The sequence below is a fragment of the Lagopus leucura genome, unplaced genomic scaffold, assembly GCF_019238085.1.
Source record: "Lagopus leucura isolate 7727_CA_CO unplaced genomic scaffold, USGS_WTPT01 Super-Scaffold_100002, whole genome shotgun sequence".
Classification (NCBI taxonomy): domain Eukaryota; kingdom Metazoa; phylum Chordata; class Aves; order Galliformes; family Phasianidae; genus Lagopus; species Lagopus leucura.
The window spans coordinates 73,435,168-73,462,753 of record NW_024962263.1 but is presented as its reverse complement, the minus strand read 5'-3'; the positions used below and the strand labels follow the sequence as shown (position 1 = coordinate 73,462,753).

At 36.1% G+C, this 27,586-nt stretch overlaps 1 protein-coding gene across 1 annotated transcript in view; it reads left to right on the top strand.

Moving 5' to 3' along the window:
• The window catches only part of ANGPT1 (angiopoietin 1), a 167,060-nt gene extending 140,016 nt beyond the window's left edge, over nt 1–27,044 (top strand). The window contains exons 8-9 of the mRNA XM_042870214.1: nt 12,788–12,918; nt 24,679–27,044. Of these exons, the coding sequence (XP_042726148.1) occupies nt 12,788–12,918; nt 24,679–24,839 (292 nt within the window). The 3' untranslated portion in view covers nt 24,840–27,044. The remainder of the gene's footprint in view (nt 1–12,787; nt 12,919–24,678) is intronic.
• Nucleotides 27,045–27,586: the final 542 nt, after the last annotated feature.

The following is a 27,586-nucleotide window of genomic DNA, read 5'->3' as shown; positions in this document are numbered from 1 at the left end:
AATGACTTCTACATCAAGACTGAATAGACATACGTAAGTGAATAGAAATCCTGGCAAACATTTTCTTTGAAAATAATGTCCCCAGCTTTGCATTTTCCGCTGGGATTCACTCAGTGCAAAGAATACATCACTTCACACGAGTCCCATCATAAATCTTGAAAATCTCATGCAGAACCCAAATTATTTATTTTAATGTGTTATTCAATTAGTTATTTCTTTAAATTGTGGTCAGTTGGCAGTTACAAACTAATTCCATTCCAGTTATATTATAGCAATGCTATAGCATGATTTGAAGGGGTCAGTAGGTCATTAACACTGGAAAATCTTCAAAACCAAAATCTACAAATGCCCAAAGGAGAACAATTGTAAAACAGGATTATACTGCCAGAGCGTAATAATTTTAAAGTACAAACAATCCAAATAAAATTGATGAAATGTTAATTGTAGGCTATTTCCACTTCTGTCAGAAATGATTCTTTTCCATACAGTAAAGCTCTTCACAAAGAATAAAGAATAGCGTAAAATTTTGAAGATGCCTCCCATAGTTTCAATTAGTTATTTTGCCAATGGCAACATGGGAGAAGTTTATTCAATCTAGATCACAGAATCACAGAATCACAGAATCACAGAATCACAGAATTGTAGGGGTTGGAAGGGACCTCCAGAGATCATCGAGTCCAACCCCCCTGCCAAAGCAGGTTCCCTACAGTGGGTCGCACAGGTAGGCATCCAGGCAGGTCTGGAACATCTCCAGAGAAGGAGACTCCACCACCTCCCTGGGCAGCCTGTTCCAGTGCTCCGTCACCTCACTGTAAAGAAGTTCTTGCGCATGTTTGTGCGGAACTTCCTATGCTGCAGTTTCCAGCCGTTTCCCCTTGTCCTGTCTCCACTCACCACTGAAAAGAGTCCGGCCTCGCCATTCTGCCCCCCACACCTTAGATATTTATAGACCTGGATCAGGTCCCCTCTCAGTCTCCTTTTCTCAAGGCTGAACAGACCCAGTTCACTCAGCCTTTCTTCATAGGAGAGATGCTCCAGGCCCTTCACCATTTTTGTGGCCCTCCGCTGGACTCTTTCCAAGAGATCCCTGTCTTTTTTGTACTGGGGAGCCCAGAACTGGACGCAGTACTCCAGATGAGGTCTTACCAGGGCAGAGTAGAGGGGGAGGATCACCTCCTTTGACCTGCTGGCCACGCTCTTTTTAATGCACCCCAGTAAGCCATTGGCCTTTTTGGCCACAAGGGCACACTGCTGGCTCATGGCCAACCTGTCGTCCACCAGGACACCCAGGTCCCTTTCCGCAGAGCTCCCCTCCAGCAGGTCATCCCCCAACCTGTACTGGTGCATGCAATTATTCCTCCCTAGATGCAAGAATCTACACTTGCTTTTGTTAAACCTCATCCGGTTTTTTTCTGCCCAGCTCTCCAGCCTATCCAGGTCTTGCTGAATGGCAACACAGCCTTCAGGCGTGTCAGCCAATCCTCCCAACTTCGAATCATCAGCAAACTTGCTGAGGGTGGCCATTATCCCCTCATCAAGGTCATTGATGAAGATGTTGAACAAGACTGGACCCAGCACAGACCCCTGAGGAACACCGCTAGTTAGTTGATGACATATCCAATTCAGTATTTAAATCATTTCTTATGGTGATCACCTATTACACCTTTTTTAACAAACACTCTTGGAAAGGAAGTTTAGTATACATGTTTCGGCTCTGTAATTCTGTGGTCTAGTTAGTGTTCTTCTCTTATTTTTAGCCAACAGCTTTAGCCATAATACACAGCCTGAAGGAACATCAGGAATGGTTCATGGTCAGATTGACAACATTTTATTTTTGTTGTGTAAAAGTGTAAATGTTTCCATAGAGTGAATCACAGGATCTGGTCTACTTTTAGGAGCTCCTTCAATGTCAGAGACTTTTTTGGACCTGGAATTTGAAGACATTGTCTCAGTACTAGTCTTCAGTTTTACATTTTTTTTTTTTATTCTGTTCTTCTCTCATCATTATTCTTACTACCTGCTCTCGTTGCTTGCAGAATAGTTTGTACTATATACTACTCTTGATCTCCATTTCTCCTACAGGGCAGGCCTACTAAAGGATTACTTATTTCACTGCCTGATTTGTGACTTGAGATATTATCATGACCATATAGCTTCAGAAAAATAGTTTAATATTTAAGGAAGAGGCCAATATCAAGTAAAATATCATGTCATTTTCTGCTCTGAAACATAGTCCAGACCCTTAGAAAAGTGACTTGTTTCAGGTGGACTAAGGCAGGGTAAGCTCAACAAACTTTTGGCTGAATGTCCACAATTGAACAAACAGTGAAGATAAATTTTAAAAATATATGTACTATCTCCGTTTAGGAAGTTAGTTGTATTTTCTTGTTAATTTTATGTGTATGTGTTTGCTTATATGCTTACAAATACATATAAGATCTGTGGTATGTGAAAAATTATACATGTACGAAACTTATCCACCTCACTGAAATTTACTTTCTAATGTCAAAAGGCTTTCAAACTAAGTTTAGTAATAATAGGTACTAGTAATAAATTCTTATTGAAGGGAGTATGAAAATACTGAGAATGTGAAATCACTGAGTGCACAGATACTGCTGTATTCCTGAAAACGGTAGGACATCAGGCCTTACAAATGGTATTTTGCAGAAGAATATTTAGGAATTAATGACAATCATTCTCAAATAGCTTTTACTTGCATCACAGCTTTTGGCAAATATTGGGGTAAAAAAGGAAAATGCAGTTAATTATATGTTCTTTTGCATTTCTGTAAATACAGATAAAAAGCAACATTTGAATGTCAGCTTAACAGTTTTCTTCCTCTGATTGCAAAAATAGAATGGAGTACAGAAAAGTTTTAATGGGAATAATTAAGTTGTAGACCTGGACCTGGGTTACATAACCTCCTCAGAGCATAACTGTAGCTTCAGCCATAGTTTTCCACGTGCCTTTCACAGAGTAAAAACAAATAAAAGCCAACAGAAACAAAACTACATTGTTAATGTAGTACTCTTTAGCCCAATAATTTAAGTTAATGTGCTTATACAATTTAAGTATCAAACACCAACATATCTCAATGAGATTTATATATTTTTTGAGATAGGTCTATCTGTGAAATTTATAACTTTTGCAATTACTTATGATTAATTACTTTCGATTAAGTAAACTGTGATAAATATTTCACTGTGGCCTACAAATGATATTTTTCAATGACACTTCAAGGTAACAAGAAGCTAGTATCTCTACAGTAGTCATCAGAGTAAAAATTAGCACTATCAACATGCTGATATATTAAGTTTTGCATTTAAATTTTATCTAAAACAATTAATTAGGATAATGTACAATGCATGTGGGTGACAATGGTTAATTAATGTCACCCTCAGTGTAACTAAAGTATGGATTTCTGAAATTCACTTTTATTAAATATCCACATGAGTTTCAACAAAATATATTTATCTATGAATTTTTTAGGACTCAAAGCATATTTTGGAATAATTATTAAATTTAAATTTTACTGGAATCATTTTGTTTTTTTTGACTGGATTTTCAAGCAGGGTTAATCAATTCACAATTAAATAAAATTTCAAACCAATATTCAATGAACCCAAAGTTTCAATAAGTGGAAAGCAAATTAAAATAAAAATACACAATCAATAGACATAAGCAGCAAGAGGTCTGCTTACTTATTTATAATTTACTTAATCTTTTCAAACTTTTCTAATACGAGTTTCTTCTGTGCTGACAATTCCCTTTAGAATCAGTTTTGGCACCTCTGCTGTTGCCTTCAGCCAAACCCAGAAACTGTACTTGAGCTGGGAGAAAAACATTTTTAAATTTTAAGTTTACCAAATTTCTGTAAATTTGGCTTTCCAAGCCTTGGGCAGATGTCCAGATAAGTTCTAACTTTGTTTTTTTTATTATTATGATTATTATTATTTTTTAAGACGTTCACTCATTTTTAGTGCTATCAAAACAATTTGTATTATCATCTTACTACATATTCAGTGCTTACATAATATTTCAAGTTTGAAAATACAAATAATCTCTATACTTTCTAAATGAACATGGTATTTATTATACAGAGATTAATTATCACAAAAGTGGCAGTTTCTGCAGCAGTAGGAAATCTTAGTATTTAATTAGGTGGTGGGACAGTAGCATGATTTTGACTTTTCATGAATAAGAAAATAATGAATTTAATAAATGAAAAGCTCCATTTTAGATTTTCACCAAAGTATATTGTGAATGATTTTGCTTTTGTAAGCATTGTGTTGAAAAACATTTTTAAAAGAAATTTGTAGTATTTGATTAATGTATCTCTTTTGTGCTGCATTTGGTGAGAGATTAGAGTAGAGGGAATTAGTTCTGTTCAACACATCATTGTCATAGTAGCCTTTAAATATGCTTCCTTCCCAGCTTGCAGGAAAACTGAGTGTTGCCGTATGTTTCCTCTCCATCACCACCATGTTACTGACATCAGCTGCAAATTTAGCAGCTTATACTGCCTCAGTGACTGTTTCTGTGGCTTCTGCAGCATGTATTTCAAGCATTAGAAGCATATGTTTGCTTGTTCACTGTCCAGAAAAAAGTGTATTTTAAACATTTTCTGTAAGTTGTGACAAAGCGCAGTTCATCTATACACAGTGGTATGGTACGCCGTCCGCCTTGTGGTAGGAAAAATTTGTATGGCAATAAATCTGGGTATATTTTAATTATCCCTGGTCATTGTACCTTGTCCCAAGTTACAAAGCACTTGAGTCAATTACCAATGAAATTTAATATAGGAAAAGGCAAAATCTCTTATATTACTTCTATATGGTCACATCCAGTACCATAGAAAAGCCCACTGGGTGCCTGCACAGTTTGCTGTAATGTGTAGCTCTGTTACTTCTTCATGGCTCAGTTATTAGCCAACACTCACCCCCTCATCCTGCACCATCTGAAACCTTCCCTTTTATTGGTTCCCCTCCTTTGATCTGTCAGGTGTGTGGCACACAAACTAGAAGTAGCACTGGCTTTCCAGAGAGGAAACAAGGTTTTTTCTCAATGGTTTGCAGTCCCACAAAGTATCTACCTACCCTGTAGAGTTTGATGTCCCATAGGCTGTACTGGAATTCTAAAGGAAAATTGTTCATATTCATTTAATGCTGTATTTTATATTACCTTCTTATCCTTAAAATTGAAATATATATGTTGTCGGGATATATTGAATTAATATCTTTATGTTATAAACAGCTGACACATTTCACTTGCCTCAACAGAAGAATGGGCAGGAGTTGCAGTAATGTCAAGTTTAATCATTGCAACATTAAGTCATTGCTACAGAGCCGCAGAGGAAAAAATACAGAGGTCATCTTGTCTTACACTTTTCTTAAGGGATGGTGGGAGGAAATTGTTTACATGTGCTGACCACAAGAATATTCAGAGCCAAATTAAAAATCTGTTGAAGTTCTCAGAGCTACTTATTCCATTATTTAGGTTTATTAGGGTTTTTACATTCTACAGAACCATCATGTCTACTGTTTGCAAAGTTACAAATTCTACCAGGAGTCCAATAAAGTTAAATAAAGAATCCACAAATTTACTACTTAAACAGTCACACAATTTGAACCAAATTTAAGATTTGGAAGAATTCAGTTATTTTTTATATTTACATTGGTATTTTTCTCCAGTCAGACATCAGCTTTGGAAATCTTGTTCTTCATGCTTCAGGTACTTTTGTATCATTCCAGGATGGGCAGCAATAAATATGAATTGTTCTTGCAGTTTAAATAAATGGATTAGCAGCAGCTCAAAGTTGTGTAATAGTGGTGGTGACTGAATTTTTTATTGTTTCTTTAATTTCTCTAGTGTATTTTCCATTCTTTAAGTGTAGCTTTTAATTTTCTTTTAATGCTTACTTATCTCATCTGCTGTTAAGTTCCTGTTAGTTAAACAATCCTTATTTGTGATGAAATGTTATATTTAATTTTGATTGTTTTTACAAGGATAGTACTTACTGCTGTATTAAAACATAAATTAAACGTTTTTCCCTGAAAATGTAGGTTATGCTTAAGAAGACTTTTTCTAACAGAAAAAGGATGTAAAAGGGTGCCCAGGCAATCTAATTCTAATCTGAAGGACAAAAGCACCAACTATAATGCCTTGCACTGTGCAACTCAGAACAGTTCAAGCTCACAGAAGATTACCTGATCACCACAGATGGTTCATTCTCTTCAGCAGAGACTGTTTCCCCTGAATTCACAAATGTACTCAGAAATGTTTCTCCTTATCCCTAAGTGAGAGTACTAAATACTGGAAAAGTTGAATACTGACCTAGGCCTTCTAGATCGTTAACATATTTTGTCTAGCTGCATTTTTAACAGCATGTTGGCAGACTTTTCAGTTTCAACCTCAGTCACAGCAGATTTTCCTTAGAGTGATTATTTATCACATTATTTATCAAGTATTTGAAATACAACTTCATTACAAAAGTTTTTGTTTTTTTTTTTCTATTCAGAGATAACAGTTACTATTAATGCTTCATGCCATCTTGCAGTATGTCCATAAAAAAAGCATTTTGGGAGCTAATGTATTATTAATGTAATTCATTATTATTAATTTATTATTGATATACAAAATGTGTATTATTGACCAACAAAGCTGCGTGAGACTTACAGACATCCTAGCTATTTCACTGACAGACTGCTCTAAACAAAGAACTTAATGATTTCTAGAGACTCAGGAAAAAATTATAGAACGAAAGCTGATATCTCAATTATGGGAGACACTGACCTCTCACTAGTTCCATTAAAAAAAAAAAAATTGAAGACAAGTGCTCTGTAAGCAAACACTGAAAAACAGTAATAGTTTCCTTCACCATTAATAACATTTAACACACAGTCTTCACACAAGGATTTATGATTGCATTTATTTTTTAGATCTTCTAAGGTCTCATTATGTATGATGTAATTTTCATAAGAACATTTATCAGAAATACTTTTTGGACTTCATCTGGAATTATTCTGGGTTCATCTATTAATCTTATCAAAAGTTGTGAAAAGAGCTCAGCTGTGTATTCTTGTGTATTCAGGTGATCTAATCAAGGTGATCAAAATAAGTTTCTGGTGTAAATTTGAAATGACTTTTTCAGGCTGCCCTAGGATGTTTGTGTAACTTTTGTTAGAATTATTCTTTCCACACAATATAATGTAGAATCATAGAATCATCAAGGATGGAAGAGATCTCCAAGGTCATTGAGTCCAATCATTCTCATACCACAAACATTTTCTCACCAAACCATGTCCCTTAAGACTACAATTAAATCTTTCTTGAACACCTTCAAGGATGGTGACTCAACTACCTTCCTGGGCAGCCTGTTCCAGCACTTGACCACTCTTTTTGAGGATAATTTTTTCATGATATCCAACCTGAACCTCCGTTGGTGCAACTTGAAGCTATTCCCTTTGCTTTCAAGAGATTGGAGATAGAGAAACTGTGTCCAATACTAGGAATGGTGGAAAGCAAAGTATGTTTAAGAGTTCTTCCTCACCTTCTGTTTACATAGATCCCTTGCTGCTATTGCAAGAGTAGTCACATGGAAAAAATGCAGAGGGAATTTCTAACACGCGTTAGATAAGACATAACAATTGCTTTTCCTTAGTATGCTGTCTTTGCTAAGGTACTTTAATGAACAAATTTGCTTTTCTGTAAATAAGTAACATCATCTGCTGTGCTCTTCATTATGATCTTAAAATTTCATAGGAAAGTCATCAGATGTCCTTATAACTCAATATACACACTTAGCGTTTTACTTAGTCCTGTTTACTCATATTTATTTGCCAATGCTTATTTGTTGCTACTTTAATTTCGTTGTATATAGATGAAGGCTTCTTGTTTATTTCACCACAACTTCGCTTTTTTGCCAAAACTGTAAAACTAAGAAGTGTTTCAAACACTGTTCTTGATCTTCAGAACTTCCCTGCAGTGAGTAATTGGGAAGGCAGGCATCCCGAAACTGCCCCTAAGCTTTTGTTTGGAAAATGAGTTTCCTTTTTTATTTTTGACTTCTTTTCCTTAGTCTTTTATAAGTACAAGCAAGAACTCCACCCTTAATCACTGTCTTTTCTAAATCAGGGCAATTCTGTCCTGATAGCAATACAGAGCTTCTTTTAAAGATTCAATCCTACCAATTTGATTCTGTTATCAGTAAAAACTTAACTAAGCCTAAATTATAAGAAACCTACTGCTGACTGAGGGCCAGCAGAATCATCACTCTCTAGTGAAGGACAGTGATGTGCTAATCTCACATCATGTTGACTGTGACACATATGGTTTGAATGGAAGTTCAGAAGCAGAATAACCAGCTGCTTCAGTACCAGTTTTGTTTTACTTCAGCCTAAGTTTTGACCCAGTGTAGTGCCAACTTTACCGTATCATGTATTCCGAACTCTTTTGGCAACACCAATTTAGGTAGAAAGCTATTTAGCAAAATATTCCCACTTTATGGAATCATTGCATCATAGAATTGTTTGAGTTGGAACAGATCCCTACATCTACAGCTGGATCAGGCTGCTCAGAGCCCCATCCAGCTGGACTTCAAAATTTGCAAGGACAGGACATCTGCTACCTCTCTGGGTAACCCGTTCCAGTGCTTCACTATTCTTACCATATAACTGTTTTCCTCATATCCAGTCTAAATTTCCTATTTTAGTTTTAAACCATTTCCTTTTGTCCTATCACAACAGACTCTGCTAAAGAGTCTGTTACCGTCTTACTTATTACCCTCCATTTACATATTTGAAAGGCTGCTATCAGGCCACCTCGGAGCCTTCTCTTCTACAGGCTGAACAGCCCCAGCTCTCTCAGATTGTCCCCATAGGAGAGGTATTCCATCCTTTGGATCATTTTTGTGGCCCTCCTCTGGACGTGCTCTAACAAATCCATGTCTCTCCAGTACTGAGGACTCCACATCTAGACACAGTACTCAGGTGAGTTCTCACCAGAGCAGAGGAGAGGAGCAAGATTGCCTTCCTCAATCTGCTGGCCATGTTTCTTTTGATGCAGCCCTTGATACAGTTGGCTTTCTGGGCTACAAGGACATATTACTGGTTCATGACCAGTTTACCATTCAGCAATACCTCCAGGTCCTTTTTGGCAGGGCTGCACTCAATCCTTTTGTCCCCAGCGTTATCAATAGCTGGGGTTGCCATGACCCAGGTGCAAGACATTGCAGTTCGATTTGTTAAATCTCATGAGGTTAACCTCAGCACACTGATTGATCCTGTCTAGGTCTCTCTGGGTGACATCCTATCCCTTGATGTGTCAACTGCATCACACAGCTTAGTGTCATCCACAAACATGCTAAAGATGTAGTCGATGCTACTGTTGATGTCATTGATGAAGATATTAAAGAACACTGGTTCCAGTAGTGACAACTGAGAGACACTACTTGTCACTGATCACCATATGGACATTGAGCCATTGAGCACCACTCTCTGGGTACAATCTTGCAACCAGTTCCTTGTCCAGCAAACAGTCCACCCTTTAGATCCATATCTTTCCAATTTGGAGAGAAGGATGTTATGGCGGCCTTACTAAAGCTGTTCTCTTTTTTGGTCGCTGTCACACTTTTTAACCTGTTTCATCTTGTAGCCTCAGAATATGTCTCATCTTTTCACTGCTGTAGTATGGTAAACCTACTACAGTTGCTTACTTCAGGTTTAGAGCTAAGTCATGGAGGTCTATGGTGTTCAGGGAAAGTCAGACATAACTGGCAAGATTAAATCTGCTGTGAGTGGAATGTTTATAAAATATCAGTGCAAGAGCTTGTAAATAATTCTAATGCCTACCCCGCTGGGGAAAACACTGCACATCACTACACACACATTTTTTTTTCTTTAGTGTTTTCTTACAGTATAAGAATATTTTTTATTGGACTAAGTGAGTTTTACAGTGTTGATCGTTAATAAAAAAAAACCTGGCTAGCATTGTCTTCCTGATTTAAGTAAATAGTATTCGCTTTTCATACTGACTTTATGAGACTTCTGTGAGTTTTGGTGTTGCTGATATAGTGGCATTTTGAAATCAGATTGTAGATATCATGTGAAAAGTAATTTTTCTATCAACACAACCTCAGAGAAGTTTATTTTGTTCTGCAAAAAATTAGGCACAGCTTGCAAAACAAGGCAAAATTCCAGTGAATGAAGTTGAGATCAATTCCAGCCTTTACTTTATGTGGAACAAAGAAACAATGAACAAAGCCAGATCTTAATGTAATTTTATCTAAAGAAAGCATGCTTTGATAGACTAACATTACAATTATGGGATAATTGCCACTGTGATTGGACAAGAGCATAGTGTAATGATCTTGCTGTACTTTTGTTCCTTGGTTGTTCCTTGCTAGGCTTCTTAGAGTGTTTGTGATCTTTTCTTGTGGCTTACAATTTGCCTTATCCTTTCTTTGCATTCAAAAGTATTTGACTGTGCAAAGTATTTACATCTAATCCAAGAATTTTTGTATGTATATGTGTATATACTTATCTATAGATAAAATTTACTCTAATAATTGAACCTAAAGTTATTTAATCATCAAATTCAGATCAGGTGACAAGCAGCATCAAAATCAAATGAAGGTATCTGTTGGAAAGATAGTTCTGACAGTTGCCTTTCTTAATTTTTTATTTTAATATATTAAGGTGAAGCATCTACTGTTTCCATTGTTAAATATGGAAAATAAGTACATTGGACGAATTTAAGTGAAAATTAGGTGAAGTTTAAGCCAGTCTGAAAGTGTGAATTTTAGACTCTCTAGATCCCCAAGCAGTAATTATATAACTCCACATCTTGAAATGTCTCGGTAATACGGCATAAACCTCCTACATGTCTTCACTAGGATACAGAGAAGATGCTTTTCTGTAACGAGGTTCCATTACAAGTTTAACGAGATTGGGTTTGCGTGGATCTAACATCCATAGATGCGTGCAACTAAACTAGTATGTGTACTTGGTAAAGGAAAGCTGCCATATGGTATCTGCATGTCCCTTCTCCTCCCTCTCAAAAGAAGATCTTCAAACACAAAGTTCTGTGGGAGAACTGCATCTTATTAATTTATGTCTAGTAAACAGACTCGTCTTCCAATCTCTGAATGATGCCAATGTCTTAACTGCTAATTTTGTATAATAGACTGGGTTAGGGATGTTCCCCACTTCTGCTGTTGACACTATGGTCAATTTGAAGCAAATTATCTATCTTCATATAAACAAAAGTAGGAATGACATTCTGTCTAAGGCATTTGCTTTTTTATTCATCCAAAGTCACTGGATTAAACTGAACAAAATCTGAGAGGCAGTAACCACAATCAGCGAATCATAACTGCTGCTCTTTTTTACTGTGTTTGTTGAAGTTAGGAAGGCATTTTTCTAGGATACGACTTCCATCTGTAAATCCTAGAAAGTCACTTATCTCCCGTTTTACAGCTTAAGTTCTACTTCTGAGCCCATTACTCATTCAGTATTTCGGAGACATACATATCCTTCTTCAATAACCCTAGAAGAAACTTGTTTCTCACCTTCTCTTAGTAAAGCAATCTATCCCAAATCATGTTGTTGGTTTTCCCTATTCCTCCTGTATTCCTTCCTTTACAGCTTCAGTGAGATAAGTATAGGATGCATCTTCCCCTTTCTCTGGCCCCAGTGATAAGGCTTGCTCCTGGGAGACATTATGGCTTCATATTTCTCCAGAAGACTCTGAGATACTGTCTCCTTTTTCATGTATATGAAGACATTATTAGCGAAATATACCCTCATTTTCCAGTAAAGTTTTATGAAAAAATTACAAGCCAGACACTTGATTTATGTAGCAATGTGCAGGAAGTAGATTTTGCTGCAATTGTCAGTCTCCTCATGATGTCCGTCTCCCAGAGATGCTTACATGGAGGCAAGAAAAACATTGTATGCAACCTTATTTTCTTTCCTCAGCATTTCCATGTGTTTGCCCCTGTAGCTGTGAACTCAGGACAGACGTAGCCATGTCCTCTCTTGTTTCTCTGGTGGGACAAAAGTGTCCCATTCAACATCCTTGTAGCTGGTGCATTTGACTTTGGGCATTGCGTTGCTGAGCAATGCAAATGCTGTCGTTACTTGCTGGAGTCGGGCTTAGATTCCTGGGTCATGGTTGTGTTTTCAACTAGTTGACAAGGCTCCTTAAGGAAAGAGATATTTAGCACTGCAAATCACTAAGAAAGACTTCTGTGGCTTGAACTCTTAGTTATTTTCCATTCATCACTCAGAGACAGCTTTGGCAGAAGTAAGTTCCTGGCTTGTCATGTAACTGATGGAATTAAAAATTCTGAAACTGATGAAACACCCTTTCAAGCATAGGGATTAATAACATGATTACCATTAGCAGGAAGTACTGTTTTTGTATCATGTAAAGAGAACAGCTACATAAATATTCAATCATTGTATCAGTGTATTGCAGATCTCTGGGCACCTCTTTTCATTCCCTTTCCTGTCTTTGACACCTTCCACTTTCTTATGCTTTCCGAGGTGGATTCCCTGTGCTCAATTCTGCCGTGGTGCAGGGACTATGTCCTGCAGGGACTACAGATACACTGGAAAAAACTGAATGTCCTCATTTTACTAAAATAAAAGAAGAGACTGAGCAAAAACACAAGATGTTTCTAAAGTTTCTGAATGTACTGTGTGCAGGGCAAACTTCATATGCAAAGAGATCTTGATATTTTATGGTTCCTTTTGGTGACATTGATTGTTTTCTCTTGCTGTTTCAGGCTTTATTTAAAAGGTCATAGTGGAACAGCTGGAAAACAGAGTAGCCTGATCCTGCATGGTGCTGAATTTAGTACAAAAGATGCTGACAATGACAACTGCATGTGTAAATGTGCTCTCATGTTAACTGGAGGTGAGTACAACTCTAAAAATATGTAATACGTTGTTGGGAGTCCACTCTATTTTCCTTAAGCAAATATGGATGAAGTTGCATGCATGGATGTGTAAGTACTATGTGAAAATTCCTTTTATTATTATTACTTCTACTCTTTTCTTCATGTACATTGTGGTAGTGCCAACACCCCACAACAAATTTGTGGCAACAAATTCAATAGGAAAAGCACAAGTTAGCGTTCTTATTGAGGTAAGAAAGGCAAGGAGGGAAGAAATAAAGAAATGAAGAAGGGGAAAAGATGTTTATAAGATGCTGGAAAAAAATACCTCTGAAAAAGAAGAGAGAAAGGGCAGGGAAATAGAAACATATTTCATTCTGAAAATAATGTCTGCTATTTATTTCCATGGAAATTGCAGCAGATACAAAAAGCACAATAACACAATTTGGTAGATCAAATTCGCAGCTACAAAACACTATTTTTCAACACAGTCACCACCATTATCTATGCATGCTCACCAGCAGTGAACAGGAAGAACCTGCACACTAGGCCCATAACAATCTGCAACAGCAGATGTTTCACAACATTGTTTCACAGCTGCTTTGATGACATCATTGCTAGGACAATGTTGCCCGCACAGTTATTTCATTGGGCAGAATAGATGGAAAATATTTCCAAATTGTACGGTGAATGTGGCAGGAGAGTCCATCCAAAATTAGCAGTGTGATCTACAGTCTTCTAAATGAGGCCTAGCATTAATTTTGTTGCAAGAGAAAGGTTTTCTTCTCTGGACTGACTCTGGAAGTTTGAACCTTCAGTTTTGTCAGCGTTGTGATGTAGCATTCAGAGTTGATGGTTTGTCTGGAATCCAGAAAATCCAAAAGAATCACACCCTTCCTATCCCAAAAGACAATTCCTATCACTCTATCCTCTGAGGGATGGCTCTTGTACTTTTTTTCAGTAGGGAGTTCACATGTCACCACTCCATGGGCTGCTGTTTTGACTATGGCTTGCAGTGGTGACACCTATAATGATGCAATCTAGGGACCTGTGTGATACTATTATTGAAATAACTACTGAGATTCAGCTCTCTGTCTTATGTTCTCATACTTGTAGACTCAAATCATGGCACTTAGGTGTTTTATAATGTTTAAAACAAACCCTTAGTGAGCAGAGTCAAAATGAAGAAGACAAGAGGGAGGAACTGAGGTGAGGGGAGATCACAGAGATGTAACATTTGGGTATCTGAAAGAATGAAATCAATTACCAGTAAATATAGCAAATGTAACTGATATCCGTTCCCTCCAATGTGGAGGAGGAATATTCAAGGTTAGCTCCTCATATAGGTGCCTAAAGACCTGCAAGAGTCAGAAATTTCTCTTAAAATTGGTGCTAACTCTGAGTTAGTGAATGGGCAAGTCAGTATGAAAAGGCAAGGTCATTTTTACCTCTTAGATGGCACTGAAGGAGAAATCTTGCGCTGTGATTCTTTGATTCATAGACTGCATTACCAAGAAAGGCTCTTATCTTCACATCCGATCTTCTGAGAATCTCCCTCTGTGATTTCTAACTTTCTTGGAAAAAACTCTGGAGCATAAAAATTATTCTGTATTTTGAATCAGACTTTAAACCTGATATTATTTGTGGTTACTGGCGCTCTGAGTATATCCAACTCGGGCCACACTCAAGCATATTTAACACTTAAGATTAACGCTTCTTAACAGAAGATGATTTTTCCAGTGGAAATTCTTAGCAAATGCACAGCCTACCTCCTCATTCTCTTTCCTAATTGGATATTACCCTGGTGGGAGAGTCTTTAAGGAGTTGATTTTCTTATTAAATGTCAGTTCATGAAACTTCTTCCAGCAGACAAGCGATCAGAGAGTGCTTTCCCATTTGCGTAGCAAAAGTTACTTCTGGGCAAATAGCGGGTAAGAAGTCAATAGTTGATTTTAATTAAAACTATTATCTTTCTCCTCAGAGACCATGCTAAATGGATAAATACTTCCAGGGCAGGTCAGAGCCCAGTGAGAATCTCCTAAATGGGAGTTATGTCTGTGCTGAAGTGCATATTCATTCATGTATCTGAAAACCACCTCTGCTCCTAGACAGCTAAATCTGGGATCGGTGGGTTTTGTTTATTTTCCTATCCTGACTTATGTGGCAGGTCAATGCCCTACTGAGGTCAGCCTGCTGTTGAACAACCATTCCACAAAGATTCACATGTATTTTGCTGTAGCAGTCCCGTAAATCAGCAGGAAAACCACAGATTGGAATATGCTGGTAGCATCTAAAAGGAATAAATGGGAGTGGGGTGAATTACCAGAGGGTGAGGAAATCACAGATAGAACAAATGTCTGCAGTGTAAAAGGAGATGCAACTAGGCCTTGAAAAAAGGTGACTGAAGCAGCTATGCAGCCTTTAGTAAGGTGTAGTTCTTCAGGAAGAGAAAGACCTCAGCCGTGCTTTGAAACATGAATCAACCTCCCTTTATATCTTCAACAAATATTGCTATGATTTACTCTTTGAAAAAGACTTTCTCATTCCTGTGCAACAATCCAAAATTGAATTAAATACCAAAACATCTGTTTAACGAGTAGATTTCAGTTTTATGCCACAGAAAAAAAGACTGATTAAAGTAGCAATTCAAAAGTGGCTTTGGAAAAGATCTTTTTTTTTTTTTTTAAAGTTATCAGACTTTCTGTTAGTTTTGGCAACATCACAGACAGCACATTAATGATGAATGATATGAAATCCAAAGGCAGGTTCCTTGCTATCTTGACAGTTTGGATGATCTTGTTATCTCTATGAGGTGAACTGAATATATTTATGTCAGGAATAAAGCCTGAGATAAGCTGAAGCTCAGAACTGTGATATGGTTACAGTCAAGGCTGAAAATAAAAATGTAAGGAAAACACACATTTCTGTCTGTGATCTTGCTTGTTGTCAGTTTTATTTGGTCTATGTAAAAAATATTTTTTCTCCTCCTTTCTACCCTCCTTCTCCCCCAGAATAAAGAGTAGCGAGCGTATTATCATATAGCATCAACAAAATTTTGTGTTTTTGTGCTCCTTGTCCTTTTGAGAGCCATGTTCTGCTGGTTGACTCTATCCTAATACTTATTTGAAAGAATAGTTTTAGTATGTTCTCATATGAGCTGGATTCTCAACTCCTGTAAACTTTTTACAGAAGTTAAATGTTTTAGCTGTTGTTTTTTTTATGGAAAACTTGGAAAATTTCTAGAAGAGTATGCCAGTGATCTACATGCAGAGCTTTTTGTAAGATACAACACTTTAAATGTAACGAATTCTCCTCAGAAAGAAGCACTGGATAGGTATTCAAGGAACTTCAGATTGATTTGCAGTGAAAGAGCACTTAATATCTGTGGATCAGATCTGTTGGCATCAGGCCAAATTAGAGCATCCTGCAGGGTACCACCTGTCAGCTGAGCCCCAGCAATTATTTGTGCAATCACCTACAGGCACTGAAAAATAACTTAGAGTAACTTAGAGTAACTTGGACTACAGTGAAAGTCTAAATATACTTTGTTTGGCTTGCCTTTGCGACAAACTGAGATGTTTACACAGATATTTAACTTCAGATGATACATGAGAACATAATTAATCTTTTATTAAGCTTGACAAAGTGATATGGCAACATTCTAGATCTCTAGCTAAGACTGAAAAAGCATAGAATTATTTAGATTTTTTTTAATTGACAGGAAGTAGAGGCCATTTGTCTACAGTCTTCTGTCTCCAGCAACAGTAAACAGTAGATACCTCAACATGGGTGTAAAAACAATGCAAACAAATAATACTCTCCTGTGCATTTCCCTAGTCTCAATCTTCTGCATCTCAGGGGTTTCTTAAATCAGAGACATTTCCCATGAATATATTTAACAGTCCTTGGTATATTTCTTGACTATTTGGTGAGACACTGCTTAATGGGCAATCCAAAACAGTGGTGCATTTATTGTTTTACTTCTTGTTTCTCCAAGTGGCAAATTTTACAAATCTCTGGCAAGAGAAATATAGAGGATTCTTATCTTTTTTGGAGGGAAATTCCTGTTTAAATGTAGAACTCTGACTGTATGTGATCCGGTCAGAATACAAAAAAACAGCTTCTGTTATATTTTATTTGAAACAAAAGCTTTGAAAGTAGTAACCTCAGTGCAACTTGAAATTATCTGGCGTGAATCCCAAGGATATATGTCCATTTATGTAGGAAAGAACCAATGTTTATGTTCCACTTATTGTTTTCATAAAAATGTTACGTAGCAAAAACACCATCCATGAAGAATCATTTATACTACCAAATGTTTTGTAGACAGAGGCATATAACCACCACGTAGATAGGAAGTTATTGGAATTGCATTGATTTATGCTGGAAACGTTGAAATCATACAATCATAGAATACTTAGGGATGCGAGGGACCTTTAAAGACCATCTAGTCCAACTCCTCTGCAATGAACAGGAGTATCCACAGCTAGATCAGATTGCCTAAGGCCTTATCCAGACTTGCCTTGAAAGTCTCCAGGGACAGAGCATCCTCCATATCTCTGTTCCATTGCCTCACCACTCTCACTGCAAGAGACTTTTTCCTTATGTCCAACCTAAATCTGTCCTCTTTAAGCTTGAAGCCATTACCCCTTGTTCTATCATCTCAGATCATTCTAATGAGTCTGTCCTCTTCTTTTCTGTAGCTCCCCTTTAGATATTGAAAGGCTGCCGTCAAGTCATTTTGGATCCTTCTTTTCTCCAGGATGAACAGCCCCAGATTTCAGCTTATCCTTGTAAGAGCAGCCCCAGCTCTTTCAGCAGATACTTGTAGGATCCTTCGGTTATTTTTGCTAGATGTATCTCATTAGACATATAACTACTAAGAAATCATCATTATATTACCATGTTTATAAATGCTAAGTATGGACAATAGTAATAAAGCATTAGGAGAACAAGCAGAACCAAGCAGTGACTGACATATAAATTAGTTCTATTTATGTATTTTGATGAGAACATGTCCATCAGTCTGCAAGTTTCATATTATTTTTACTTCACAATTTATTAGTATTATAAACGGAGTATATCTTTCAGTTGATATGAAAAGATAATTACTTATGATGATAATGACTTAATGACTTAATGTCTATATACTCACAGTTAAATTCTAATTTTATTTTCAGAGTATCAAGTACCAACATCTAAGTCATAGTCTGACCAACCCAACAGTCTAACAGACAATAGAAAATAGGCCTGGAAACAACCTTCCTCCCCATGACAGATTCTTCTGTTCTTCTCAAACCGTTTATTTTTGTCTTTCTATTCATCATCAAGATTTCTAATGATAAAGATTTTGTCTTATAATACAATCTGTTGCTGATTTTGACTACACTAAACATCAGAAAGTTTTTCTTGATGTTTAAACAAAGTCTATGACAATTTAGCTTAGTTCCATTTTGTTCTATCCTTTATTACTGGAAAGAATGGAGTCTTCCTTGCACTCCTTTGAAAAAAATGCTTTTTTTCCTAGCAGCTTTCTTATAAATCTGAGATTTTTAGAAATTCCCTTCTGTCTTCTGTATTCTAGACTAAGAAAACATAAATCCCCTTACAGTACCTTCTTTGGAGTCCACCAAGTTGCTACAAATATACCTTAAGGTATATTTTACTGCTGGACCCAGTCTTCTAGCTGAGAAGTTATCAGTGGAAGAACAAACTTTAAGAGCCTAAGTATTACCATCTAACTTATCTCAAAGAAAAGATTGGAAACATTGAAATCGTTCATAAAATAGTCTTCCAAACATTAAAGGCTGTTTAGGTATTTTTGCATTAAAAATTTTTCTTATTGGTTTTATTGCCAAATTCACTAAAATTTTATGAACAAAACCAGAAGGCTAGAGACACTGGTTTTATAGAATCCATTTGTTCCATAAAATCATAAGAATGTATCATTCAAATTTTGGATATTATTGTCCAGACTGTATTTGAATCTTACTGAAGTTAGAGATGTTCACAGTAATCAAGAGGAAGAGACAAGGCTGAAGAATAAAGAAAGGATTATCAGCAGTTCAGATTTTAGACATCTCTTCCTTTAGCATGTAGAAAGCAACTAATAGTCTCTCATCAAAGTTAAGATTAAGTTAATAATAAGTTAATATTAGGAAGCTCTCAATTCACACTAGATTTACAGTTCGTTTGTGAATTGATGATCACTAGGTTACTAAAAAAAGTTCCACAAATATGCATGTTTAATTACATTTTATACAAGCAAAAACAAACAACATAAAGTTGCTAACATTGGAGAATAAAAAGCTTTTTCTATGAAAAGCCTTTCCTATGTTTTTTACTTTCGAAAACAAAATTTCTACTATATGAAAATTGTATTCATAAAAGCAGATAACCATTATAAAAGATTTTCAGTATATTTTTCTAGTAATATCATTACTCATTTGAGCAATACTACTTTATTAGGTTGGGTTTTGTTTTGTGTAAATTACCTCAATGTACAATCATATTCAACTAAAGATATGGTAAATGCAGGTCTATGAGGCTGATAGGTGGTTTAAGATGACTGAAATATTCAGAATTTATTTATTTAAAGAATATAGATGATGACATTTGACTTTTCAGAGGTAACAGCAATGGTAATTAAAGAGCAGTGCATAGGATTTCACAAAACATAAGTGAGCTTTATTCCAGAAGAGCAACTGTCTACAAGAGTGATTCATATTTATTTTTATAGCTTACTTTCAAACAATCTAGCAATGTAACATCTAAATTACTATTTGTTTGGACAATATACTTTATGACCTAAGGATTTTTATTGTGAACAGAGATGATAGAATTCCTGGTAGAAAAATTACTAATTATAATAGAAAATTATTAAAAATGGGTTAGTCACAGAAGACTGTAAGACTATCCTCATTTCACATTAGTAACTAAGCAATTGATGTTGACAGCAGCTTGAAGAAACTACCTGTGTTTCTAAAGTAAAAACTTTCTTAACCTTCTTGTGAAAGCCTCCTCTTTATCACTTCATCAGTCACTTTAATATCTTTCTTCTACTATTATTTCTCATAATGTCTACTTTTCATGATCCGTATGCATGATTCAAGTGTCAGAAATCATTGCCAAAAGTTATATCTGAGGTTAAAATCTTACTGCTATTCCAAATGGTCTTGATGCTCATTTGGGAAATCCATTACTTTGTAGTGAAACATAAACAAGATTCTTCAGTAGAGAAAAATCCTGTGGAAATCAGGAAATGAGCTAGCATCTAACTATTGGGAGTCTTTCCTTGTTTCAGATTGTCTCACAGCCCTGGAGCTGCTTTGCTTGCTGCACTGGCCAGTGTTGCAGATATCTCTTTTAGGTACTTCAGTTTTATGTTCCCCCATTTCATCATAGCTACCAAGAAAGGCACTGCTTCTATTCCTCTTTCCCCAGTCTATAAAATTGAGTTTGTAGAAAAACAAAACAAAACAAAACAAAACATTTCAATTGCATTTATCCAAATATGGTTACTTTGGTGTTGAGACACGCACTTGTAAGTTTTGTGATAATCTGAGACCCTATGGGGAGTGAAGAGTTTTTAGAGGACTACATGGGAAGACACAAAGAAATAATCAAATGGGGGAAAAAAAAAAAAAAAAAAAACAAGCAAATAAAAAAAAGGGAAAGTTGTTGGGGTTTTTTTGTTTGTTTGTTTGTTTTTTAAAAGAAAGATACAAGCAAGGAAAGCTAGCATCTTGATGCAGTATTAGGAAAAATCTTTTTAAAAAATTGAACGGCCTCACAAACAAATCCAATACAGCAGGAAAAACAAATGCTCATTAAAACATATTTTGAAAGAAGTAATTGATTAAAAGTCTGCAATGTGAGAATTAAGTGGTCCACACAAAATATTTGTAAAATCGTATGTGTCTTTGAATCATTTCATTGTTTAACACAATTTTGAACAGCATTGCAGAAAACCTTCTCCCTAAAAAGTCAGTTCATGCATCTGTTGCAGTTCCTTTAAGATGAATGAAATGGTATCTAGCACAGCTTGACATATCTTCATCCCAGCACTGTAAACAGAACTCAACTGCATCTGTGTTCCAGCTTTGAAAAATGAGGATTAGATTTTCTCTATTTAACTTTGTCTTAAGTTTCTACAAGATTATACTCTTGTTACAGTAAAACATCATCTGTACAGCTTTCTCTTTCTTTACTTATTACCCCCTTAGGTATATCACTGTAATCAAAGGGAGGTCAATTGTATTCAAACAGAGGTCTGCCAGAATTTATCTGGCATAAATTCTTCCCTTAAGATTTCACTATGAAGTGTTACTTCTGAAAAAAAAAAACCACTAAGTATTATCCAAAATCTAAGAAATTACTTTACAGGGCTGGAAGCATAAATTATATGAATTTGAATACAAAGAACAGTGTAAACACTAAATCTATAGGCTAATTGCTGCCAGTATTTTATCAATAGTAGTAGGGTATGGTTTAGCATACCCTCGTAAGTGTGTTCATTACAGATTGATATAAGGCTCTCTGTCAGTAGGAGAATACTGGAAGATTCACTAGGGCAGCACCCGTTACTAAAAGGAGCTTCTCACAGTTTAATTCTGTTTTCAGAATTTACTGGGGAGAATTTAGTGGGAGCCACACTGAAAATTAAAATTCTGTACTTCGGTCCACACTGGCACTCATGGAGTTCAGTAGCCTCTCATTATATAATCATTGTTTGCCTTTACTGGTGCCTGAAATAGGTTTGCAGGGGGTCCTGGACACCTTATAATGCTGGGATGACTTTTTTAAAGCAACAAGAATCTAGCCATCAAGAGTAACAGCCATTACCTAAACTTCATGTCTTTATTTGCCTGAAGAAATAAAAGTAGTAAAAGCAAGTATTCAGTACAACAATGTTATATGGAAATATGCATAAAACCTGTACTGAAGATTGAAGAAGACTATAGGGCTTACTATGAAGAAAAGCTGCACAAATCTTTATGACAAATAGAGCTTCTAACCACCAAGGTCAATATGTTCTTGGCATTGGGAGTATTAGCTCTTTGCAGCCTGGGAATTCATTCTGCCTTTCTCAGTCTAAACCAGGCATCTTCCCACTATATTACATAGATACTCTGTAAGGTATTGCAGAAAAAAATAATATATACATTCCTATCAAGATATGCTGCAAAACTCCCACTAACTTCACTGGAGTCAGCATGTCACCTAGTTTATCTTTGTCAATTTGTGTTCTGTAATCACACTGTTGCCAAGTTTTATGTTGTTTAGAGTTTTCCTTAAAACTCAAATTCCCCTTACAATCTAAAATTCACCTTAATATGAAAGTGTTTCAACTTTTCATACTGTTGAAAAACGAATTTTGTGTAGGTTTTTTGGTAACTTCTGTTTTTTGGTACTTCAGGGCTCATGGGATCTGAAGGGCAAATCATCAAATTCATACAGAAGGGATGCTGCAAATGTTGCTCAGGGCTCTTCCATTCTAAAACATACAAGTAGTTTGAGTGGGATACTCTCACTGCGTTTGATGTCTTTATCACAGTTAACTAATTTAGAGTTCTATTATTGGACATCTTGGGAATGTAATTAAGTGAGGTTACTGGTTAATCTCATCTTAAAGCATCTACTTAAAGTAGATCTGAAGAATCACTTTTTTACCACTTGTCCCATTTTCTCCCCTGGTTAAAGACATATAAGCATATCTTCACTACAGAAGTCTAACGGCAAGATGATATTTTTGCATAGAATGTGCAACAAAAGCTGCGCTCATAGCAAGTTTGAATTTTTTGCATTCAACCACAAAAACTCCATCACTGTTAGTAATATTCACAAGTACTTGATAAGTATTTCTGGTTTATTGTCAGTGCTCTGTTAACAAAGCACTCACAAAGGTGCAGGTATTGCTCTACATGCATTTTCTTTGCCAGAAATCTCAGGCTGAAAAGTTGCTGAACTGTTGCATTTCTTTTTAGACCTGACTTCTCAGTTTCAGATTCAAAGAATCACAGAATTGTAGGGGTTGGAAGGGACCTCTAGAGATCATCAAGTCCAACCCCCTGCCAAAGCAGGTTCCCTACAGCAGGTCGCACAGGTAGGCATCCAGGCAGGTCTTGAACATCTCCAGAGAAGGAGACTCCACCACCTCCCTGGGCAGCCTGTTCCAGTGCTCCGTCACCTCACTGTAAAGAAGTTCTTGCGCACATTTGTGCGGAACTTCCTATGCTGCAGCTTATGTCCATTTCCCCTTGTCCTGTCTCCACTCACCACTGAAAAGAGACTGGCCTCACCACTATGGCCCCCACACCTCAGATATTTATAAACCTGGTTTAGATCCCCTCTCAGTTGTCTTTTCTCAAGGCTAAATAGACCCAGTTCACTCAGCCTTTCCTCATAGGGGAGATGCTCCTTCAGGAGCAGTTTACTGCTCCTTCATTTATGCCGGCTCAACAGTTCATGAAATCATTCTGCAAACCAGACTGGTGTTTTGTTTTCAAAAAGCAAATATCTATTTTTATCTATTTTTATATTTTTCCAAAATCTACATCACCTCACTTTTCAGAACAGTCTCACAATGCTGCTTCAGGAACAACAGTCTGGAAGCACAAGAGCTGGGGAAGACTTTTCTTGCCCTGTGTTTCTAAGAGAATAAAATAGATGAGACTGCACTCGGAGTTCAAAGGGTCAGTGAGGAGGAAGCAGGGAAAAAACAGGCAGGATAAAGGTGCAGAGAAGACAGCACTTTCTAATCCTACTTATGATACCAATCAATTGTATTTGTAATAACTTTTCTTAGTCAGTGATAGTCACTTAACTAACAGCATTCTGCTACCTGCAGACAAGTAAATAGAGAGCCTAAAAAAAACATTTTGGTTCTTTAAATTTGAATGGACGTTTGTCAGTTCTCTAAGTCCAGATGAGAACTTGGAGAGAGAAGTGAACAAATCTCAAATGGATCTGAGGTAGGACTTTCCTGACACTAATGACCCCAAAGTTTTTGTATTAGGGAAATTTCAAAGTGTGGCTTAGGAAGCTTGAGACTGAATATATTTTTTACATTCAAAGCAGTAGGAAAATCTGGGACTGAATGCAACTGTTCATGCTCAAACTGTGCGGGTGGTGAATTCACATTGATTGAAGTTGGCCATTCTGACACCTTACCACATGAACCAACTAAACCATCTGTCCATGCAGGGGTATTCTGTTTATCTCAATGTACACCATTATGAAAACTAATTATATTTCATACCAATACTGTAATAACAGCACAGCACAACCATATTCAGAATCTATGCTAACCAAGAACATCTTACCTGTAACTAAGTATAAATTTTCTGAGCAGTAGAAAAATCACAGTCAAAGCAACAAGAAAAATACCAGTAATTAAATCATACCTATATTCAAAGTAACCAAACAAGTAAAATTATGCAAACTCTTTGTGAGTTATTGTCTTATTATGGTATGTTTACATGAATTGGATTAACTGTATTACTGTTTAAACATGCAAAACGGTTTGTCTTTATTGTTCCTGCTTCACATTCATTGTATACAAACAGGTGTTAAATACTTTTCTGGATCAGTAAATCAGTGTATTCTCCAGCACAGCTGGCTACAGAAAACTGCCCTCACCATCTCTTATTCCAGGATTCTTTGTGAGCTTTATGAGCTTGTTCATGCCAGAAGTTGCTAATCAGCTAAACTTATAAAATGGAAGTAATCTTAGTCTCTTACTAGCCTTGCAGATAATTGCTTTTCTTTTATGTTTTCAGGCTGGTGGTTTGATGCCTGTGGCCCCTCCAATCTCAATGGGATGTTCTATACAGCTGGACAAAACCATGGAAAGCTCAATGGTATCAAGTGGCACTACTTCAAAGGCCCCAGCTACTCCTTGCGTTCCACCACCATGATGATTCGGCCCTTGGACTTTTAGAAGCTTTCAGTGGTGGATCCGAGAACAAACCAGAATGTCACTGCCCTCAGCAGCCCTACTATCACTGTCTGAGGTAAAAGGTGAAGGGCTTCAAGAAAGCAACATACAGGGATAGGGATGCTGCAAAGTCACTTCATTGTCACTCAGTAGCCTTCAAAAACTGCCCTTCAGTAACCCCATGTCTTGATGGCTTGGGGAGGCTTGGTTTAGAAGAAAGTGTCTGCAGAGTTTTTCCAGAGAAGAACAATTGAATCCAGATCCTCTAACTGAATCCAGTGTCTGTCAGTTAGTGGTGGGCTTTTTATGTTGTTGTTTTTTGGCAGTGTTGTTGTTTTCTTAAATATATATGTATATATATATAAAACATGCAAAAAACAAAAATACCAGGTTATTCAACAATGGCATCAGAATTTGAAACTATGAAACTCTTAGGTCCATTAAGAAGAATGCTTTTTAAAAATGAAACGCCACTATTATGAAAAAAAAAAATAATTATAGAGACTCCTTTTTTAAAACTCATGTTAAAGAACTGAAGGTGACCACTCCAAATATCATTTTTCTAAAATGAACTGAATTTGAATAAATGAATGATTTATGTTAATCCCAGAGTCCAATGATTTGTGCTAATATTATTTTTATTAAGTCTTTGAAGGACATGTTTCTCATAAATAAACTGAGTCAAATGTATGAAGAATGATAAGGGTAAGAAGCATAAATCAGTTGCTCTGTAGAGGTAATTGGCATAATCTCTGAGCTAGGATTTATAGCGTGATAACAAACGTAGATGAATTTTGAGCCTTTTCCCTTCTTTCATTAAAGGAGGTCTGAATGTCACATATAGAAATTGATGAAAGGTTAAGAGACTGTGAAATATTATCCTAAAGAAAATATAGGATTTTGCATGGAATATTTCCATTGAAAGTACACAGGAAGGCAAATTGCTAGGTTATATAAAAAATGACATAAATGCTTGGCTTAAGTCAATGAATTCATTGTACAATATCCTTGCATGTGCACAATTTATGATTAATTATTTTACGTTTATACTAAATTTTCATTTTTTCACTGTATTATTACATTTTTGTGAGTATCAAAAGCATGCCAGTTCTTCTCAGTGCTTAGGCTACAACTATAAAAAATACTCATCGAACTGTGCAGAAAAAAAGGAATTGTGAAATGTAAATAGCATGTATATTTCCTGTGATGGTCATTTAATTTGTACATGCAGCCCTGACCCTACTCAAAGAGCACAAAACCTCAAGAGAATATAAGTATTAAAGAACTTTAGAAGACTACTTACAGTTTTCTACAGTCAAAACAAGGAATTCTGTTGTATTAAAATGTTTCAGAGTTGTGTGGAGAGATGCATAATTCAGCTATAGGTAAGTATAATGTCCCTGTCATAACAATCAAAAAAGTAGTTAGGTTGCCCACAGTCCCTTGTGATTTAATCATGTGAATAAAGTAAATCTGGGAAAGAAGCTTGTACTCATTCTACTTCTGCTATACAAAAAAAAAAAAAAAAAAAAAAAAAAAAGCTTGACCTTGCTCCCATTTAAATCAAAAGTAACATTTCTATTGATTAAACTGGGACCAAGATCATGCTTATAATTTGAATGTGGTGATTGTGCTTGTCTGTTTGTTGATTAAGCTGTTTGTTTGTTAAACTCTTAATGAAATTAGGCAAAATGAAGATCAAATATGTTAGCAGAGAAACTTTTGTTTCCTTTAGCAGTTTATTTTAATGGAATGGAGAAAAAAAAGGGCTTGGATTTTTTAAACATCCCTTCTTAAAGAACACAAAGCCCACAAGGTTCTCTGGTTTTGCTACAACTTGATGTTTGCTTTTTTAAACTGGGAAGCTCTTTCCTTTTGTGTATTTGTATATATTTATATATATATTTGAAATAATCCTGCACAAGGGTTAATTTGCTGTTTTCTGCTGAATAAGTTACCAAACTACGCCTTGCTCAGCAGTTTCTTCACAGGGCTGCTTTGTCTCAGTTTCCAGCAGTTTTATGAAATGTTCTTCATTTATGTGCAAAGACTGAAGTCCATCTTCCGCTGCGTTCTCAACAGATATATATTTCCTAGTCTCCACATTTGGAAGGCAGTTTTTGCAGAATGTAATGCAAAAAGCAAAACACATTCAAAATTAGCAGCATGATATTTACTGTTTATTTATCTCAGTTTGGGGAAAAAAAAAAAAAAAAAAAAAAAAAAAAAGTGGATTTGATTTCCTATCCTTTATAATAAAACATTTCTTAAAATTGCAGACTCTGTGATTTCATTTACTTTGAGCATGCCTTTATGTGACAGGCTGACAATACTTTACAAACCACCATCTTTCCCTCTAAGAAACATTAACAAATTTATTCAAAGCATAGGAAAAGAGTCCAATTGTAGTTTATCCAGAAATAAGTGTACGCTATTGAATTAAAAAACATGTTGCAGTCCATTTTCTCAATTAAACTAATGAAACTGTATTTCTCTCATTTTAAGTTCAGATCATACAACTCTAACAGTCTTTAAAATAAGATTTACTTTCTTTTTTTAGTGCAGCGATACAAATAGCACTGTGCTGCCTATTTCTTTTGTCCTTTGGTATGTTTTTTATCATCCCTTTGAGAAATTTCCATTGATCCCTTCACCAGCGATGCTTCTTGCTCCATTTGTACGCCTTTTAATACTACAAGGGTCCAATTTGATGACTAGTAAATTTTTCCCCATTTTCTCAGTTTCCTATT